This window comes from Stegodyphus dumicola, chromosome 1, assembly GCF_044657685.1.
Source record: "Stegodyphus dumicola isolate Sdum_Otavi_A_Nest chromosome 1, ASM4465768v1".
Classification (NCBI taxonomy): domain Eukaryota; kingdom Metazoa; phylum Arthropoda; class Arachnida; order Araneae; family Eresidae; genus Stegodyphus; species Stegodyphus dumicola.
In genome coordinates this window covers 146,286,055-146,308,932 of record NC_140768.1, presented here as the reverse complement: position 1 = coordinate 146,308,932, position 22,878 = coordinate 146,286,055, and the positions used below count along the sequence as shown (strand labels likewise).

Below are 22,878 nucleotides of genomic sequence, written 5' to 3'. Positions count from 1 at the left end.
TATGTCACAACCGATAGTATTGAAAGAGTTTTAATGTAGCAACTCAGTATGCCTGCAGCACATGTCAGTTTTGTCTGTTGTGCAATACTGAGTTTGTGCAATTCTCTGATATTGTTTCAGGTGAAAACAGATGGCTGTGTACATGGGGCGAGCAATGGTGCAAAAAAGTATTTCTTGAAAAAGGTAACTGTTTTATTACTGGTATTTTTCTTCTTTTTTCAATTTTATTAATTACTCTTTTACAGAATTTTTGGCATGCTGCTATTTTAAAAATTTCTGTTGCCTTGCTTGCCTTAGTTTGGTGAAAAATTAATAGCCCACAAGTTTGCAAATACTCTGCAAGTTCACTAATGAGTTTGTGAATTTATGTGGAGGGGTTCCAGAAAGTAAACACTGAAAAAGAGTAAAGTATTGAAAAATCAAAAACATGAATTAGCAACAAATGGTATGTGGAAGGTAAAAGTATATCAGGCCGTGGCAACACCTTTCTTTTAAATCAAAAACTTTGAAAGATAAATACCTTTGCTGCATGGCAACATCTAGCTTTCAACTTGCCGAGTTTCTGTTTAAAAACATCAATGTCTTATGCTCTGCAAGTGACAACACATTGCTTTTTAAGCAGAGTGCGTTAATCAAGACTTCATTAAATTTACATGTAATATGAAAGAAATAAAAAATTCTGAATGTAAAATTCTGTCTTTTAGGTGTGTATTTTCAGCTTAGATGGCTAAGTGCTGCCTTGTTTTCTTCAGTGCAAGGAACATATAGATATTTCTAGGTATATATAACATATAGGTATTTTTTTTTATCTGGCAAGTCGGTTCATTTGTTACAGATTACGTAGGTACATCACATTAGATACTGATTTGCAATCCTTCTCAGTATTTATTCAAAATTTCATAACCATAGTAATAATGATTATATACATAGTTGGTAAAGATTTAAAGTAAGAATCTTGCTTTATCATTCAGGTTCTCTAATTACTTGTGTTGTGAAACTGATTAGTTGTACCTTACAAAGATAAAAAAACAAATAACTTCATTTGATGTACGAGACACAGATGGCGTTGGCTGTCATTGAAGTAGGAAGAGAAAAAGGGTTTTTCCCTTTCGACCTTGTGACGTGAGCTGATTAAGATGTGTAATAATTTTAGGGGCTAGAAAAATTTCCTGAAAATTGTTAAATAATGTATACAGTCAAAAGTTGTTAATTCGGACACCCATAATCCGGACCTCAAAGCTACAAACTTTCTGCGCATGCATCGCATTGACGCACGCACGCAAGACCTTTACGGCTGTGAATATGCTTGTACGCATGCGCATAATACTTTTATGCATGCGCGTTTAATGTATAACGGATGGTATAAGCTAAGTTAAAGTTATCTAATTCAATTAATGTTGCAGATTTCGTTGTTCCTTAATCTTCGAATTGGATCCAGCTTATTATTTTTTGCAGACTGTTAGAGCAATTTTATAAAAGTAAACTTGAACTTTCGATTATGTCAAATAGAATTTCCGATATATATTTACTAATATTTAAAGGATCTACAAAGCGAAAGTATGTTTCGAAGTCCATTAAACAAAAAGTGGAATTGCTGCAAAAAATGGATAAAGGCATAGCCTTTGTTTCTCTAAGCATTCCGAAATCTGTTTATCAATTTCACGCTGCTCTGTGGTGGTGGGGGGACGCCGAGGCACGCAATGAATTGGAAGTTGATCTGTCAGCACTATCCTTATCTTCAGGGCAGATGTTTTTCTTTTATTTGGCTTATAATTCCTTACTAAATGTAGTATTTCATCTCGATGTACTCCGTCTTTGATATGATTTAAATCAAATTCCTCGTCATTATAATTCGCTTCCAATAGTGAAGAAAGTGACACAGAGGTTAGTGAAAACGAAAAAATTTCGATTGACAAATTAGTCGGTATTCTCGACACAACAATTATAGGACTTGAACAGCGGAACTTTGTAACTGAACAAGAAATAATGTCTGTTTATAGAATTAAAGAGAAAGTATTATCGCATAAAACAAAGCAACTTAAACAACTTACATTAAAAGAAATGTTTAATAAAGTAAACAAATAAATATTAAGCTTTTTTTTGTAACTTTTGATACCTTTTAGATCATAACTGTTCTTTATTTCATAAATTATGGTTTCATATTTTTAATTTTATAATTTCTGCATGCCATCTTACCAGATTTAAAGTGATGATCTATAATCCGGAATCGCCGAAGTCCTGACGAGTCCGGATTAACGACTTTTGACTGTATATTTTGTAGTGTAGATAGAATATAATTAGATAAATCAACTTCTTAGAGTTTTTATTCGGATTCAACATTACACTACCCAGGTAAATAAGCAAGTTTTGTCTTTAGTTTTTCTGGATTGCTCGGTATCTGGGATGAGTGAAGGAAGTATTTTTATTTTAATGATATTTAATGATAAGACTATGTTTTAGTAATAACAACTTGCTTTGAAAGAATACTTTTGTTTATTACCCGTATCAAACCAATTAATTTACTAGAGCTTACATGGGTACAGTACAGGTAAACATTGCTGCTAGCAACTGCCTTTAACATTCCTTCTTGCCAATTTCTGTGTTTATTTCCAAGCTTTAATTAAACAAATTATTGTATAATTAATATTCAACCTAAACGACAAAAAGTAATAAAATCTGTAATGGTTAAATTTGGATCAGGCTCTACTGTAATTTAGAGAAAATTGAGATTTTGCTACATAAATAATTTTTATGATATTTTTCTAACTAACTACATAATAGTTAATGTTGTAAAAGTAGGAAGAGGGATTTTTAGTGGCTGTGTGACTGTATAATAATATTTCTGTGCTGAGATGATGAAAAAAGTTATTATTATTATTATTTTTTTCTTTTAGGTATGCATCCAGGTACAAGACTGAGAAAATGTAAGTACTAATAATTTAATTCTGCAGTTGTGTTTTGCATCATTTGATTAATACTTGCTTAAAGGTTGCATTTCATTGCATAAAGAAGATTCATTATGCTTTATATTATGATATTATATCCATGAATTTTATTTAAATACTTTTTTTCTTAACCATGAGTAAATTTGAGCCAATGTTCTCCAGTCTATTGAATAAGTATTAAATTTTCATTTGATATACAATGTGCAAATAATCTCTGTATATCATGATTGTTAGGTTTCTCAAAAGTTATTGTTAGGTTTTGTATTGTGCAAATTTGTAACTAATCATTATACAAATATATTATACAAATTTGTAAAATAAATAAATCTCAAGAGCTAACAAAATTATACTAATCATGTAATCATCTGAAAGGAGTGAGGGAACCTATCTTTGCTGAAGTTTGCAATCTTACATTAAAGTCAACAGCTCACATTTGATTACAGATATCTGAATGAATGCTGCACTTGTCCACGAAGTTTTAATTTTTGCATGCTGAAATGAACTGTTAGAAGATGAAGACCATCAGTATTTTGGGGAATGTTCATAAAATCTTTTCATTTTCTGAAACTAAAAATCCCAGACTAGTGCAACTTTTGTGGTTAGTCTTTCTCTACATATGTCCAGTTAAAGGTCGTATTTTTCTCTAAACTACAGGTAAACTGTTGGAACCCTTGTTTGAGTAAGTCCTTTATTTAACTGTTTGGGAAACTATTTCAATGAAAAATAAACTTTCCCATCTCTTGAACATGGTATGTTATGTGTGAAGCAGCTTCTTCACATCAGGAAGAAACCATTTGGTGCAGATTAGATGAATAAGCTTGATGAGGAGCATTTTCTCTCCAAGGCTGGCAGCAAGAATGAGTTTTAAACACTGAATGAACCGGGGCATAGTTATGCAGCAAATTGGAATTTCGGGTAGTTTACTATGCCTTTTGGTCAGTGTAGCATCTTATGATTTTTTTCAACAGGTTTCTGCAGCATGATCTTATCACTGCTTGACCTTTCTGGAACAAGGCCCAACAGCGGCCAATGATAAAGTCGCTGAACACTGGCAGTTTGGTCTGTGGTTCAGAATGTATATGAGCCAGTTCCCCTAGAAAGTCATCCTGGGAGGTATCCTTTCTTTTAAACAGGTAACCCTTGTGTGTGTTACCATAACCAAAACCTAAACCAAACCTTTCTAAAACAATGAGTCAGCTGAGTGATAGTCCCAAAAAGTACTGAACACCACCTTTCTGTATCTTGGCTTTATGCAATATTGTTGGCTGTGGTGGTTGTAGTGATAAACCCAGCTTTCACTCAGTATGATAGAATCAGGACAAAATCATCAGCTTAATATAGATTCAAAGAAGGTGCTTCCATGTCATTCTAAAATAACATGAAAAAGTCATGATAATCTTTGACATGTGGAAAACCTTATGTGAGATGTTGTGAAAGCAGTGTTATGTTCCATGTTAACTAGAAAGCCCGGTGGTCATACGAAATGACCGCTGTTCTAGATATTACCCAGGCAGGCGCAAGGATGCCCCTTTGCTTACTGCCCGATGGGGTTTCCCCTTTCTACTTGCTTAATTGCTTAAAGTAGATTGCAATGAAGGAAACCACTGTTGGTGTATTTCTTAAGAGCCACCGCTAGCTCAATAAATAAAGGTTATTTAAATAATAAAATGTTAATTCACATGTCAAAAATCTCTTTGTACAGAGCATTTCTTGTGTAGATCTTTCCATCCTTTTAAGCTCGCCTTGCAGAGGACCATTAATTATTTTTAATTTTACGTCCGTTCTATCACAAACTCTTGAACAGGCAACATAAAGTTGACCGTGTCCAAATGCAGGCTCAGGTAAAAAAAATGCCAACACGCTTAAGCCTTTGGCCTTGAGACTTACTGATGGTCATAGCAAAGGCAAGTTTCACTGGAAATTGTGTACGTCTCAATTGAAATGGCAACCCTGTGCCGTGGGAACTTCAACTCATTGGCTAGTACAGTTACGCAAGCAACCAATAAACTATCGGCGACAAACAGACACTTAAGCCGCATATAATAAAGATAGTTATTTATTTCATTTTATTTGTTTTTTCATCGCTGCTGGTTTTTGCTGGTTGAATATTTCCGAATTCTATTATATATAGATGTTAAATTTATTTATTAAATGTTAAATGCACATGCTCTTGTATTTTTAATTTTTCCGGCTCTCCTTTCTCGTAATATTTGTCATGCGCTGCACAGCACGAGGAATAAAACAATTTACAGTTATGCAAGCAACCAATAAACTATGAGCGACAAACAGATGTTAAATTTATTTATTAAATGTTACATGCACGTGCTCTTATATTTTTAATTTTTCCAGCTTAGCTTTCTCATAATACAGTCAAAAGTTGTTAATCTGGTCACCCATAATCCGGAATGATCTATAATCTGGACATTCTGCACATGTGTTAACACATAATGCGTTCAAGCATGCGCATAGGCGTTTACGCATGTGCGTAATACTTTTACACATGCGCATAATATGTTTACGCATGCACGTTTAATGTATAATAGATGGTATAAGCTAAGCTAAAATTATTTATTTCAGTTAATGTTGCAGATTGTGTTGTTCCTTTCCTTAATCTTTGAATTGGATCCGGCTTATTATTTTTTACAGACTGTTAGAGCAATTTTATAAAAGTAAGCTTAAACTTTTGATTATGTGAAATAGAATTTCTGATATATATTTACTAATATGTAAAGGATCTGCAAAGCGAAAGTATGTTTCAAAGTCCATTAAACAAAAAGTGGAATTGCTTCAAAAAATGGACAAGGGCATAATCCTTTGTTTATCTAACCATTCCGAAATCTGTTTATCAATTACACGCTGCTCTGCGACGGAGGGCGGAAACGCCGCGGTGCGCAATGAATCGGAAGTTGATCTGTCAGCACTATCCTTATCTTCAGGGCAGATGTTTTTATTTTATTTGGCTTATAATTCCTTACTAAATGTAGTATTTCATCTTGATGTACTCTGTCTTTGATATGATTTAAATCAAATTCCTCGTCATTATAATTCGCTTCCAATAGTGAAGAAAGTGACACAGAGGTTATTGAAAACGAAAAAATTTCGATTGACAAATTAGTCGGTATTCTCGACACAACAATTATAGAACTTGAACAGCGGAACTTTGTAACTGAACAAGAAATAATGTCTGTTTATAGAATTAAAGAGAAAGTATTATCGCATAAAACAAAGTAACTTAAACAACTTACATTGCAAGAAATGTTTAATAAAGTAAACAATTAAATATTAAGTTCTTTTTTTTTTTTTTTTTTTTTTTTTTTTGTTAATTTTGATACCTTTTAGATCATAATTGTTCTTTATTTCAAAAATTACGGTTTCATATTTTTAATTTTATAATTTCTGCATGCCATCTTACCAGATTTAAACTGATGATTGATAATCCAGATTATACTTAAAGTTTTAAGAGTCGGATGTAGTTAGTGTAGTAAATATATTTTTATTATTATTATATTTTTGGATTACAAATATTTGCATTAAAAGTGTTATCAGCTTTCTGTGCAGCATACTGATATTAGAAATAGTGCCCTTCTTAATATATTAAATCTTAGTATTCATTAATTAAATGTGAAATTAAAGTATATCCATATAATTTATATATTGAAAGTTTGTTAATTTTTGAGGATAAATATTATTTTGCTAAATTAGTGTTATTTTCCAGCCATTCCTCCTTTCCCAAAATGCCCTTAAATAAAGAATGGCCTGACTTTTAGCCCTTAGATTCATATTTGCATAATTTCATTCTTAATACCTCATAAGAAACAAACAAGCTTTCATTTATTCTAGTTCTTCCATCTGAATGTAACACTGTAGTAAATATTACACCATGTTTGTATTCTGAGTTACTTATTCTATTAATTTGGATACAGATAGCTAGTATAGTGATCAGTATTTAAAATAAGTCAAAACTGAGCACTAGATTGTGCTATTTTAATATTTCTTTAAAATATTTATGCATTTTGGGAGAATCTGAATCAGTCTTATTTCATCAGAAACTAAGATATTCTGTGCAGTTTGTATTAAATGACTCAATTCTCCATAGTTTCACTTGAATTATACCATTTAATTTGAATTTCTGATTGTACATTATTTTTGAACCTGTCTATGTCATTTTTCATCATTATTGGATTATTTGTAATCTCTGATCATCATCATCGCTTTTGTATAAAAATTCAGTTGTGTCACACATATTTCTCTTTCGTGTTTATAAATTAAGGCAAGAAACTGCATTATTTGCTTTTAATTATTATTTCTAAACCTCATCTTTATCACTGTGGATGGAATTTATTTATAAAAGCACAAGTATTTGAAAGTAGTTTTTCAAACCATATTTCTACTGTTCTCTTGTATATTATGACATGGAAGGAGATATACCAAAGATGTGATGCCATGTCCTATGCTATGTCTTTTATTCTTTGTTTTATATGATTTGCATTATTTGTTGTAAATCATCTCAAAAGCATAAACATATTTAGATATTTGGTGTTTATAGAAATTATCTGCACGAATGTGTAAGATAAAACTCAACATTCCATTGTATCAATTTAAAAAACTGCTGTAACATTTGCCATAAGCGAAATTACTGGTGATTGCTGGCTAACATTCAAGAACCTGATGTTCTAAACACACCTCTAAAGTGCTATTGTCTGCGATCACATATTTCTACTGATGTGTTTACTGTTTTATGAAATATTTCTGGAACCTTTTGATGGCAATCTTTTTTCTGCCTTCTTTAGAAGTTTTTTTTTTTTTTTTTTTTTTTTTTTTGCAGCAAAATTGCATGCTGCTTACATGTTGTGGAGGTGATGATTATGATGAATGAGAATTATTTCATACATGTGTTCTCCTTTTAATATGCCTGTTATCTGTGAGAAAATGTAAACTTTTCAGGATGTTAGTTGAGATGGAAAGCATAGATGTGCCTATTTTATTGAAATAATTGTAAACATTATTACTACGTGGATTTGTTTGAATGGGTTGTTTTTCTGTAGTCCTGTTTAAATGAGGGAAAATGCAGCATCAACATGTTTATATGATCACCTTCTACATTTGGCAACAGTGCTAAATAATCTATAGCATAAATTTGGCGAATATATAAAGTATGTTATGGATACTCAGAAAATGTTCAATTATTGTTATCATGAAGTGATTATTGACTTTCAGACCAAGGGTTGTCAATATTTCAGAAGCTGTGTAGTTTGTGAACTGTTTGGTAATGCTGTGGTGAAAGTGCATTATGAATGGGAAAAGCCATGACAGGAAAATAAGCAATGTTGAAATTGTGAAGCATCATGAGTTATAGTTGGAAGAGATGAACAGCAATATGGCAGTGTGTTCGAGCTGATAGACATACTACAGTGGAGCAACTTACGCTTACATTGGGGATGGGCTAGTGCAGTTGTGTCCAAAACAACATAAGAAAGGAATATCCAGTCCTCACCTCAGTGTTGAGGTATCACCGGAGGCATAGGCTAAATAAATGTAATAATCCAGCAATAGCTAAAGATTTTATACTAAGAATTTTTAAAAAGATTTAAACCTAGCAGAAAAAATTTTGAAGTCCGCTAATTAGAAGATGTATTGGCCTCGCCAACATCTTTATTGAAATTTAAATACAAAAATTACAATGATCAATTTATAAATCAAAGAAAAGAGATAATAATTATATAGTAATACAAAGATAATACATATTCAATAATACAGTAAAGTAAGAAGTACAGAAGTTACAATTCGATACATTTTATAATAATACAATTTGTGGGATTATATAAAACATTTATAAGCCATTACATTATAATGTTAAACATAGATTATGTTTTCATTAGAATATAAATATTCCATAAGTTTAGATAATTGAATTCGACCTTTTTCCAATAACATGAATTTACACAGAAGATCGAAATTTAGAGTTTGAGGAAATAGTTCTTGTCGTTTACTGTCCAAACTCGGGCAGTCTAAAATCATATGGAGTGCATCTGCTGTATCTAAGCCGCAAGGGCAGCGACTTGGTGGAATTTTTATCTTGAATCTGTTAAAATAACATGGAAAGGCTCCGTGATTCAAGAGTATCTGATTAATGAAGAAATCATTGAAGTGTCTTCTCTCGGAAATTTTAGGAAGGATCTTGAAGGTAGATCCACCGGTTTCTTCTTCTTGCCATCGGCGTTGCCACAGAATGAGATCTTGTTTTTTAGCTTTATGCACTATACTACTAAGTGGAATTTTGCAATTAATTCTCTCCGTAGAAGATATTCCTTTTTTAGCAAGATCTGCTTTCTCATTTCCTCTCTAACCACAATGGCCTCTTATCCAATGTAATTTTGCTTTAGTAATAAAGACGAGCTTTTTAACGTCGATGATTTCTGAGTTTAAGATGTCAAACTTTGCCAGTGATTTTAATACTGCTTGGCTGTCCATATATAAGTGGGCTTTATACTTGTGATCTTTTAGCCATTGAAGAGCTGATTTCATCGCTTGTGTTTCTGCTTGATATATGAAACAATTTTGATCCAGTTTATACATGGAGGTAGGAAGTAAGATGGAGTCGCCCTAAACAAGTTTCTCCCGTACCCTGCTTTGAAGCACTGGCGATCCCTACGTGGTGACCAAAACATTGGGTCATTTACCATTGAGTTCAATGGGATTTGACGCGTTCGGATGTAAATATTTTGTAATTACGTCGTAAATATACATATAAATGTATATATTTTCTTTTTCTACAACACTTCAGAGTCCTAAGTATATGAAAACAACATATTTTTAAACAACGTTTCATTCTGAATGGAATTAAATGCTATACTTTTCACAGGACAATTTTCTCAGAATGGTTTAATTTGAATGAAATATTTTCACAAGTTTTCGTTAATTACATTAGAAAAAAAAAATAAGGTAATTAGATTTTATTCAGTTAAGGTACAAAAATTAAGATCAAAGTTTATTGTATTATTAATATTAAAATTATGCATTATTTCTTTTCTATTTATAGAGCTTCTTCCTAAAATACTTTCTTAAATATGCATGATTTTAATTAAAATTATGCATTATTTCTTTTCTATTTATAGAGCTTCTTCCTAAAATACTTTCTTAAATATGCATGATTTTTTGGCTTCTGAGGCATCTTTTAAATCGAAAAATGTAAGTCAATTTATAATTAATGCTCTATTCGGTTCATTTTAAAATAGAGAATTATTAGGAATTAGTGAAATACTTTAAATAGTACTTGACTTTCTCTGAAGATTTCTGAAAGTTAATAAAATAAGTTTTTTTTAAGTATTATTTAAAACTTGTAACTGAATTATTATGAAATGTAAGGGGAATAATTCTTTTAATTATACTAATCAGATTTTTTTTACCCTTCATTTCAACAATACATATTCCACAACTCTGTATTACGTTCTTAAGTGCGCATCTCATAGCATTTGCTTTACAATACCTTTTAACAGATTGCTTTCCAATACGAACAATTCTTGCTTAAATAGTTTTATAACGTATTTGTCAACAGGATTTCAATTTATGTTTACAATTCAATATTAAGGTTATTATATATTTAGATAACATTTATAATCATTATAAATTAGATACATTTAATAATTAGATTTCTTCACAGTACTTTCACAGTTGTTTATAAGTGAATAAATTCTTCATTTCAAATACATATATAAATAATTTAATGACCTGTGTACATTAAGAAGCCAGCATAAAACTCGAATTTCCAAGAAAAAAAGACTTGCGTGGGAAACATTTAACAATCTGGAATCAATAAGAGGACCATTCATGATCAGACCTCCTTTGGCAGGATATACAAATGTTTACACCTCCGTCGATTACCCTATTTTCAAATTCTGAATAAGCTGTCTTGATGATGTAGCACGTTCGCATCTTGACCGCACATGGTACTTCCGCCAAATTCGCAAACGTATCCCTCTTCTGTTCCACACATTTGTGTAAAACTGTACATAATTTTACACAAATGTGTGGTTCCAAATCAAGGGAAAGCTAACTTATTGGCATATCTGTGTGTATATTTATTAATTTTGACGAGGATTGCAGCATTTGATGGTAATTTTATTTTTAATTAACCCAAATAAGTAAAACGTGTAAGCGCAAAGTGATTATTTTTCAGATATATAAAATTAAAATGATTAGTTTAAAATGGGCAGCAGTAAAGCCTCTCCTCTAAAAAATTTTAAAAGGTACATGTTAAATAATATATGGATGTGAAAAAAATTGTTTTATTTAAAACATTTTGGTGTTTGGAAAATAAAATAAAAGTAGCAAATACTGTATAAAGGGTATCGAAAGACGTATACAATTTTAAATGTACCGTAAGGTGTTTTTCATTCTTTAAGCATAACATTTTTCTTAAAATCTATATTTTTGTAGTTCAACAGCTTAGAATTTTATAAAAAAAATTCATAATCAAAATCGCTGTTGTTAGTTATCGAAAAATAACCAAGATGTGATTTTTGCATAAATGTCACTAAACTATACAAATTGCTATTATCCATCACACTATGAATGTTTCTTTCATGCGAAAGTGTCCCTTTTTCGATTCGTGTGGAACTGTCGTGTGTCAAATACTATCAGAACCCTGTCAAGCGAGCTTCTGAATGTAAACAAAGAACACCCCATCTGGTGACCCAAGCTTCAAAGCAGTGCTTCACTTCTAGCGCCGGTTGGCTCCTCCTTCCTTTCCTACCTCCATGAGTTTATATGAATATTCAGCTTCTAGAGTGCCATTCCAGTAGACACAGAATCCTGCTCCTGTGCCTTCATCATTCTTTGAATCATCCGTAAATACTTCATAATCTTTATTAGTTGGTAGATGGTCATTCCATTCGCAAGTCTTAATCCATGCTGGGTGGGTATGCCATTTATGCTCTGGGAAGTCGAGAGCTTCTTGAGAAAAGTTAAGATTTTTAAAAGAGAAGTCTGACCATCCTCTTTTAGTCCTTTGAATTGCACTTTCCCGGTCCAATTTGATGTCCAGTGGTATTAAGCCGGCTAGAATCTGCAGGGCCCAAGTTGAAACAGTTTTATAACATTTGGTCATTGCTAATAAAGCTACTCGTTGGATAGTATTGGCTTTGTTACGCACTTTAACTGTTGGTGAAAACCACCAGGCTGCACAAGCATAAACTGCAGTCCTTTCGATTGCTCGTTTATAAAGTTCTTTTACGACAGCTTTAGATAAGCCAGGAAACTTCATTAATCTATTAATTATTTTGCAAACCTTGGTTTTTATGTAATCTAGATGGGGAAGCCAAGTTAAGCACTTGTTGATAATTATTCCTAAATATTTTATATGTTTGTGACGTTTAATTGTTATGCCATTCAGTTTAATTGTAGGGGCAGAATAAGCTGAGCCCCTCTTTTTAATTGTGATAAACATTGAACTGGACTTCTCCGGAGAAAAGCTAAGTTTGCTTGTCTTTGCCCATTCTGTAATTCTAGTTAGGGCGCTGTTAGCTCTATTTTGAATCTGTTGATGTGTCAATCCCGTCACTATAAACAATACACTGGTGTGCAAAAATTAAGGACGAAGTCGAAAAATTAGCATATCAGCTGAACGAAGAGGCAGAGCAGACAGAAAGACCAATCAGGAGATTAAGTAAAGGGATGTACTGTAGCACATGCGCAGATATGCAGGTAGACGTGATGGAGGAGTGTCTGAGTAGTATAAAGCATGTTGTCAGTGTAAGATCAGTATTTCTGGCAAAGAGATTGCACGTCGTATAGCAATTAAAATCACACCGAGTTGCTGCCTTAGCGAGGAATGGCGAATAATCAATCTGTTAGATGACATCCGGATGCTTTTACCCGAGGTCGAATCATTGGGAAGTTAGAGGAAGGCCGCAGTGTGACAAGTGTGGCTGCAGACTTCGGAATTGCTCACAGCATCGTTTCACGGAGACAATTTCAAACTACAGGAACAGCTATCCGGGGGTTTAGCAGTGGTCGTCCATGAGGAACCACACCCGCAGATGACTGGTATATTGCCTTACAGGCCAGAAGAAACAGGCGGCAGACAGCGGGAGAAATCCGCTGAAATTGTCTCCGGACAAGTCCAGTTCAATGTTTATCACAATTAAAAAGAGGGGCTCAGCTTATTCTGCCCCTACAATTAAACTAGACACACGACACAGGCGACTCGACGACCGATATCGCGTTTTACCGTGGCCAGAAGACTGCACGGTGGTGGTCTGTTTCCACGACGCCCTGTACGGTGTGTACCTCTAACGCCTGCCCATCGGAGAAGGCGTTCTCTGTGGTGCCGGGAACACCGGAATTGGAGAGACAATGAATGGGGATGAGTACTCTTTACAGATGAGAGCAGATTCAGTCTGAATAGCGATTCTCATTGCATACTCATCTGGAGAGAGCGGGGAAGCCACAATCATCCCTCGAACATCATTGAAAGGGACAGGTATGGAGGTGGCGGTGTTCTCGTTTGGGGAGGCGTCATGCTTGGTAGTCGTACAGACCTTCACATCTTCGACGCAGGTTCAGTCAACGGGACCCGTTATTGTAACGAGATTCTTCTTCCATATGTGCATCTTTTTAGAGGCGCTATGGGTCCGCAGTTACTTTTCATGGACGACAATGCACCATGTCATCGCAGAGTAGCTGCCGAACAGCTCTTAGAGAGTGAGGATATTGAACGTATGGATTGGCCGGCATGATCTCCGGATCTCAATCCCATCGAGCATATATGGAATTTTCTAGGCAGACGCTTGGCAGCTCGTACCTTACCACCAGTAACGATTCCGGAGCTTCGATTGGCGCTGCAAGATGAATGGGCAGCAATGCCTCAACAACTCATTGACACCCTCATTCTCAGCATGGGCAGACGCTGTGAAACCTACCTAGCAGTCAGGGGAGATCATATCCCCTATTAAAGACCGGATGTTTCTTGCTGGACACCCATCACAGGGATGTTTTGGCCTTCAGTCGCATTGCGCTCCATGCTACTTTTTCAATAGAGCCTCTTTTTATCCCTCTGATTTCTCTTTTAGTAAGTGTTGCTTACATTACTCATGTCCTTACGTATTGGTGATCTTATGGTATTAAATGTGTTGATTTGGAAAGCTTTTGTACAAAGTTATATTGAAAAAACTGTCTCGTCCTTAATTTTTGCACACCAGTGTATATCATCCGCGTATGCTTGGATTTGAACACCTTCTCCATAATCTATTCTTAATGCTGTGTTCATTACAATGTTCCAAAATAAGGGCCCAGAATTTGAACCCTGAACACATCTTTTTTCTTGAACATGATGGAAATGTTCATTGTTGATTTCACAGACTATTTAACGATTATCCAGCATTGATTCAATAACCTTGTATAGGTTGATTGTATAAAACTTGTTACGTTTATGATCACGAATTCACGATTCTATTTTTCGTAATGCATATATTTTTATTTCCGATGGTAGACGAAAGTATATATATATATATGTACACACTATCAAATACACATACACAAATATATATCACACACTAAACAACAAACAGAGAATAAGGAAGCCTATTTAGTGCCTTCCAGTAACAGCCACAGAGATCCTGTACAAAGAGTGTATAAAATTCTTTCTCTGCCGCCAGTCACGTGACCTAGTCGGCGACAGACGATAAATAATAAAAGACAAATTAGCTCCATCGGAGGGAAAAGAATAATTTCAACAACCCCCCCCCCCACGATGAATAATAGGTTCATCACAAATTTAACTAACCTCTACAATATTACTATAAATATAAGAAACAAGTAAAAATTACTTACATATACAGGTCACATTATATCAATAATTTCTTAATACCAAGAAAACTTTTTCTGAAACTATAGAGAAAACAAAACATTTAAATTAACATTTCTCAATCATTAAACCAAGGAAATAATCACCCCAAATCATTAAACCAAGGAAAATAATAAAATGAATAAATGAAAACATTAGGAAAGAATATTTTGTTTTGTCTATCATCAGTTTATCAGTCATTCAGTCTATTTTTTGACCAGTCACTGATTATTGCAATTACTGATATCATCAATTTCTAAATTGTACAATAGCTGCACTGGACGTTTGACTACCAAATTACCAGTTTTCACTTCATACGATCTGCTCATTCCATCTCTACCAATAAAGGTTTTGGTTATTCTTCCTAATTTCCACCAGCTTCTAGGTAAGTTTTCATCATGAACAAGCACTATATCATTTACGTTGAATGCAGATGGTTTCTTCTGACCAGTATAATGAGCAGATCTCAAGCACAGGAGATATTCTTTTTTCCATCTGTTCCAAAAGTGATTTATTAGATTTTCTCGTGTACGGAAACGTTTTTAACATTACTTCTCTGGAACCTGGTAAATTCAAGTCATTCCTCCTTACAGCTGGCAAACTCAAGAGTCGTTTACCAATCAACAGGTGGGCTGGAATAAGTGCGGAGGGCTCTTCAAGATCAGAAAAGACATATGTTAATGGACGTGAGTTTATCATCGCTTCTATTTCAAGCAAAAGCGTTTCTAATTCACTTTGAGTCAAAGATGATTTCCCAATGTTCTTTCTTAAACTAGTTTTTACACTGTGAACTAAACGTTCATAAAAACCGCCCCACCAGGCAGCACGTTCCACAATGTATTTCCATGCGATTCCATGCGAAGCATAAAATTTTTTAACTTCAGGGTGGTTAATCACTTTCCACATTTGCTTTAATTCAAGTTCGGCTCTTTTAAATGTTCTAGCATTGTCCGAGTACACAGTGGAACACAGACCTCTTCGGGATACGAACCTGCGGAACGCTAGTAAAAATTCTTCAGTGCTCATGCCTTTTACGAGCTCCAGGTGAATAGCTCTTGTAGTGGCGCAAGTAAACAATAATATGTAATATTTGTTGTCATTTTCTTTTACATACAAAGGACCTGCAAAATCGAGTCCACAAATTGCGAAAGGCGGAGATTCATTAACCCTATCCGCTGGAAGAGGTGCAGTGACTTGTTGTCCAGGACGTACATTATATTTTTTGCATATTATGCATTTACTCAGGATTGATTTGATATATTGTTTTCCTCTTAAGAGCCAAAATTTTTCACGTATATGCACTAGAGTATTAGATACTCCCGCATGATAAACCTTTTCATGAGCGTCTCGTACTACTAATTCACTTAATTTATGTTTTGAAGGGATTACTATTGGATGTTTGTTGTTAAATAGTAGGTTTTTGTAACTGACCTCGTACCAAAAGTAGACCTTTATCTGATAATATGGGATTTAATTCAAACAATTTTGAATCCTTTGGAATATGCTTGTTTTCTCTTAGGGACTCTATAACTTCAGGGAAACTATCTTCTTGAGCTTGTTTTAACCAAAATCTTTCAGATTTACTGATTTCTTCTGCTGAAATTTCCACAAAATTTCTATTTTCCCTTTCTACTTTTAAATTTGATATAAATCTGAAAATCCAAGCAGTCACATGATAAAGTTTTTTCAAGGAACTAAATTTTGTCAAATTCATGAGTGGAACATTTTCAGTTTTGTCTGTTTTGATCAAACACGCTAGGATAGCTTCCGATTTTCGAGATTCTTCTGATACATCATGTAATTTTGACGTTGATAGTTTGGGTTTTGGCCATTGACTTTCAGATAACGAAAGAAATGCAGGGCCATTCCACCATTTCGAAGAATTTATCAGTTCTTTTGCAGAACAACCTTTTGTTATTAGATCTGCAGGGTTGATTTTTCCTTCGCAATGTCTCCATGAACAAGGATCTGAAATTTCATGTATTTCTGAAATTCTATTAGCAATGAAAGGTTTCCATCTTTTAGCTGTACTTTTAATCCAATGTAGAACTATTTCCGAATCTGACCATAAAATGACATTTGAAATAAGTAGAATATTTTTCAGGTAGTTGGCAACTCTAGCACCCACCAGTGCTTCCATCAATTCAAGGCAGGGAAGCGTTAATTTCTTTAATGGTGCAACACGTGATTTTGCCAAAACAAATGTAGTTTCAAATTTATCTTCATCAGTTCTGTATCTCAAGTATGTGACTGAGCCATACGCATTCAGATTAGCGTCACTAAAAATGTGTAACTGAACAGTGTCCCTGTCTAAATTTGGTACATGAAAATAATATCTGGGAATTTTCAATATTTTAAGTTCTTTTATTTCAGAGAGCCATATTTTCCAGTCATTTTTAAGTTCTCCAGAAAAGACCTCATCCCAAGGTACCTCTTGAAGCCATAGCTGTTGCAATAAACATTTAATTTGAATTACAAAGGGTGCGATAAATCCAGATGGATAAAAAATTTTGGCTGCTATTTTTAATACATTACGTTTATAGACTGGCTGCTATTTTTAATTTATTACGTTTATAGTCAGTGTTTATAGAGGACAGTAAGAGTGTTAATTCTAGTCCTAAGACATCTTCATTATTATTCCATATTAAACCTAGTACTTTTAAGGATGTACATGGAGTGTCTCTATTGAGAGAGATTAACTTTACCTCAAGCCATTTCTGCTTAAGCTCTAGGTAATTGGTTTCGAATGTTCTTAGATTTAGACCTCCTTCAGCAAGAATTTTAACAGATTCATTTGATAGATTAAGTGCTTCTTCAATAGTTGTCGCTCTAGAAAATTGGTCATCCATGTAAAGATTTGAGTTAAGCATTTCAAAAGTCTTAAAGTTAGAATTCTTGTACTTATCAATGTCATGTTTTATTGTGCAGGCAAGGATGAAAGGACTACAAGTTACACCAAAGGTTGCTCTTGCCACTTTGTAAGAAATTACTCTCTTTTCTATCCAGGTTTTTAAAATAAAGAAATCTCAGATAATCTCTGTCTTCTCCTGCGATTGATATATGAAGGAATGCCTTTCCGATATCTGCCGAAAAGGCGATCCTACGCGGAATTTCAAAATAACGTCCAAAACATTTGGATTTAGATTTATCCCTGGGTGAAGACAGTCATTGAGAGAAAGAGCATTATTTGATTTTGAAGAAGCATCTTAAACGATGCGTACTTTTGTTGTTGTTTTGTCGTCTCTAATTACAGGATGGTGAGGCATATAATAAGAATTATTAAGTGTCGAGCTGTTTTCAGGGCATGCTTCTACAATTCCTAAATGTTCTTGTTCCCTGAGAATATTGTTGTAGTTTCCAAATAACATTTCATTACACTTAAATTTATATTCTAGACTAGCAAATCTTCTTTTAGCCACTTCAAGATTGTTTCTCAATAAATCGCAAGATTTGCTCCATAGTAACTTTGCCTCATAACGACCATTTTTAAATTTCAAATTATTTTGAAAGTCATTTATGATTTCTAAATCACTAGAATTCTTTTCGTTATTGTCAACAATACCCATGACTTCTAAATCCCCAAATTTCTCCAGTTCATCATTTTCACTCTCAACTGATACACTACAACAATTTATTTTTCTATTTTTTGATTCTATCTGCCCCTGAATAGGATGTCCGAAAATAGTTTCTGCAATGTATAAATGTTTTCCAATTTTTCCTGCAATACCTAATTGAATTTGCCATAAAAAGTCTGACCCTAGTAAAATAGTAATTTCCCGTTCATGCCCTGTATCAGCAGGATTAAATCCTCTCATTTTCAAGCATTGAATCAAACCTTTGTCTGGAATTTTGACTGTAGCACCAGTTATTTTTTCAACTACCAAAGCTTCAATATTTATGGTATTGCTTGGTTGCGAAACATTTTGTAATTCAAGAGAAACTACGTCAAATGATGATTCTTGTGGTTTTCGTCCGCCAAATGAATATACTAATAAATTTTCTTTTCTAATGGGCTTTAAATTCAGTTTTCTTACTAAATTTTCTTTTATAAAGCATTTTTCTGAACCACTATCACACAAAACCCTTGCACGATTCTGTTTTCACCACCAGAGACACATACAATACAAGTTTGGAGTAATGTAGAAATAGTTTTATTTTTCTGTTCAGAAACACAAGATACTAAGGTTGTGGATTTTTCTGCGTTAATATTTTCAGGACTTTCATGTTTTTCTGATTTGTTACAGAACAGCTCATTGTGAAATTTATTACCACATTTCGAACATGGGGTTAATTTACTTTTACAGTTAGAAGACAGGTGTGATTTTAAGAAACACTTGTAACAGCATCCTCCCTTCTTTAATTTAAAACATTTCTCTTGGTCTGTATACCTTTTACAACCCAAGCTTGTATGATCTGAAGAGTCACAAAATACACAAAATATTTTTATAGAAGTGTTCAAGGCAGCACCCGAAGGAACACTTTTCTTAGAAGAAATGTTCTGATTATATTTTTGTTTGGAATTAAAATTAGTATAAGTGTCATGTATTTTATTACTAGAAGAATTATTTACTAATAATGTGGCCTCACGGGCACGTAAATCTTCTCTTATAAATTCCAATAGGACCATTTTCTGTATTATTTTTCTTATGAAATTCTAGAACCATGTTTTATGGTAACAATTTTAACAGTATAGGCATAAGTAGATGCTCGTATGAACCTGTCGTTACCCCCATCGACTTGAGATTTCTGATATGTATTTCACATTTATCATACAGATTTCTATGTCCCTTTATATTATTTGATGATTTTACTGGCTCTAAGTTCAAAATTTTATTTATATGATAGTTTATGATTGTATCCTGCCTACCATATCTTTCGTTTAACAATTTTAGGCATTCATCATAATTTTCATCAGTGAGATCAAACCCTGATACAACATTATATGCAGTACCTGTCAAAAGAGATTTCAGGTATTGAAATTTTTGACAAAGAATCATTGTTATCCACAGCATTCTTGAAACAGTTAATAAATTCTAAATAAGTGCTGGGATCACCAGAGAACTTTTCAATACCGTATTTATGCGAATCTAATGCGCATCGTTTTTGGCCAAATGTAGTATTCAAAATTGGGGTGCACATTAGATTCGATGGTGCCTTAGATTCGAGTGCAAAGTTCGCCGATGACGTCAGCAGTTCGCTGATGGCGTCAACCAAATTTAAATCGTAACAACGAATTACTGTATTTCTCGACTACATTTACCGTTACATTTATCGTTGACACATTATTGCATAGAGGATACAAACTGCAGAGTACGTAGTCACGAAATGGAGGGCAAACAGAGAAGAATGTCATATGACGCTACTTTCAAACATAAAGTAATTCTTTGTGCTTAAAAAAATGGCAATAGAAAGGCAGGGAGAGAGTTCAACGTAGCTGAGAGCAATGTTCGCTTGTGGCGGCAACAGAAATCGGCACTGTTTGCAACTAAAGCTAGTGGAAAGAAATTCACTGGCCCTCGCAAAGGAAGACACCCTAAAATTGAAGAAAAAGTTTTGGAATTTGTACGTGAAAGGAGGAAGAATGGACAATCTGTGACTAGTGACACCATAAGAAATAAAGCAAAAGAGGAGGCTGAAGTTCTTGGAATACCGAAACAAGAGCTTAAGGCTAGCCGTGGATGGATATACGGTAGTAGTAATTAACAATGATTGTTTCACATAACAGTTGCCCATTAATAGCTTAATTCTATGTTCTGCTACTTTATGTATAAATCCATTGTTGTATAAAATATGGTATCTAAATTTAAATAAAATTATCATACCATTAATTGATAGTTTATATACAAATCCATTGTTGTATAAAATAAGATTCAATAAATTCCTCATATCATTGGTGCGCATTACATTCGCCGACAAACAATTTTTTTATTATTTAAAGTTTTAAATGCGCATTAGATTCGCATAAATACGGTATTTAATTTCGGCAACTTAACTGCCGCAACAAATTTATTTTCGATTACAGGAGTTACAGGTACTACGTTAACTTCAGTATCTGCTTTGAATTTTCTTAACCTATTCTTAATTTTGGATTTCATACTCAAAATTTTATGAGAGTATTCTTCAACCGATTTTAATTCTTTTTCATATTCAGCTTTATCTTCAATCAATTTATCTATCTCTTTATCAATTTCATTTAAAGAATTTTCTTTTTCTGATAAAATATCCTGACACTCTAACAAGGAATCTGTGTCAGTTCTTTCAATCGCTGCTACCAGCAAATCTTCTGCTTTATTTATTTGTTTAGTGATTGCAGATCTGATAGCAGCTCTTTTTGACTTTAATTTGTCTATGTTTTCCATATTTCAAGTAATGGAATATAACCTTAAAAAATTCAACAAATAATTGTAACAAAATTAAAGTACAGTATTTCAATATTTTAAGCACTTCCTTTAAAAACAATATAGCCCACAAATTTCTTTTGATTAAGATAAATTATTTTTTCAAGTATCAATGAAGTATTATTCTTTCAAGTAATATTTCAATAAATCAACATAAATATTCAATACTTTTATTTAACTCAATCATTATTTTTCAAGGTTGAATACTTCAAGAATGAAAGAAAATGGCTTACCTGATATTTTCAGGTGTCCTTCCATTATTCCAGCATAGGACGAATCAAGAATTATATTCACTTTCGATTTGGTAATATCTAAAGGTCCCGGGTTTCGGCACCAAAAAATGTATAAAACTTGTTACGTTTATGATCACGAATTCACGATTCTATTTTTCGTAATGCATATATTTTTATTTCCAATGGTAGACAAAAGTATATATATATATGTATGTACACACTATCAAATACACATAAACAAAAATATATCACATACTAAACAACAAACAGAGAATAAGGAAGCCTATTTAGTGCCTTCCAGTAACAGCCACAGAGATCCTGTACAAAGAGTGTATAAAATTCTTTCTCTGCCGCCAGTCACATGACCTAGTCGGCGACAGACAATAAATAATAAAAGACAAATTGGCTCCATCGGAGGGAAAAGAAATAATTTCAACATGATAGGACATGAGAGAGATCTTAGTTCATTTAATGAGGCCACCAGATATTATTGAACGCACTTTTAATATCAAGAGATATAATATTCGTGTAACAATTATTTCTTCTATTCTCTTCGACCGTATTTACAATATCTTTGATTGCATCTGTGGAACATACTCCGACTGTAAATCCATATTGTTTTTGGCTAATTTTGCCATTAGAGAAGAAATAGTAGTTTAATCTGTTGGTGATTAACTTATCGTCTACTTTGCTCCACGTATTTAATAAGCAAATTGGTCTGTATGCTTCGGGGAGTTCTGAATTCTTTCCTTCTTTGGAGAACAAAACAAGTTTTGCTATTTTCCAGCATTCTGGGAAAATGCCACGTCGTAGAAGTTCATTATAAAGTTCAGCATGCAATGTTGGATTAGCATAAAATGCTTGTAAGATGATCTCTTTAGGGAGGTTATCCAAACCCGGAGCTTTACCAGAGTTTAAGGATTTAATAGTATATTCTACCTCCTGCCTAGTAAACGGGAGGTCTTGTCTGGCTGCGTGTCGACTTTTTAATCGAGTTCTGATTAACGTGTGCTCCGAAGATTAACCGTGATTAACGTGTGCTCCTATTGTCATCTGCAGGAAAATGATGTTCCAGGAGAAGTTTTATGGTCTCGTCAATTGTTTGAGTTTTGGTATCGTCCGGTTTTTGTAACGCTTTTATTTGAAATGGTAAGGAAATACTTCCTTTTGGCATATCATAGTGTATTCCAAAGGGAGATTTAGGATTGATATTTTCTAGATGGTTTTTCCAGCATGTTCTTTTGGAACGCAGTAGTTCACGTTTGTATTTTGCTAAGTCTTTTTTATAGATTTGCTTATATTGGGCTCGTAAGTTATCATCTTGAGTGCAGTGCTGATAACGTTTTCTTTCAGATAATATTCTTTTCCTCATTATAGATAGGTTTTGTGTCTATCATGGGACTCCTTTATGCTGTGTGTTAAGGAATTTTTCTTTGGCTTTTATTGCCGTTTCACATATT

General features: G+C 33.6%; 1 protein-coding gene across 1 annotated transcript in view; it reads left to right on the top strand.

Moving 5' to 3' along the window:
- Positions 1-22,878, top strand: part of LOC118189377 (circadian locomoter output cycles protein kaput-like) — a 184,696-nt gene that overhangs the window by 44,570 nt on the left and 117,248 nt on the right. Inside the window, exon 4 of the mRNA XM_035359969.2 lies at positions 2,895-2,924. Within this exon, the coding sequence (XP_035215860.1) occupies positions 2,895-2,924 (30 nt within the window). The remainder of the gene's footprint in view (positions 1-2,894; positions 2,925-22,878) is intronic.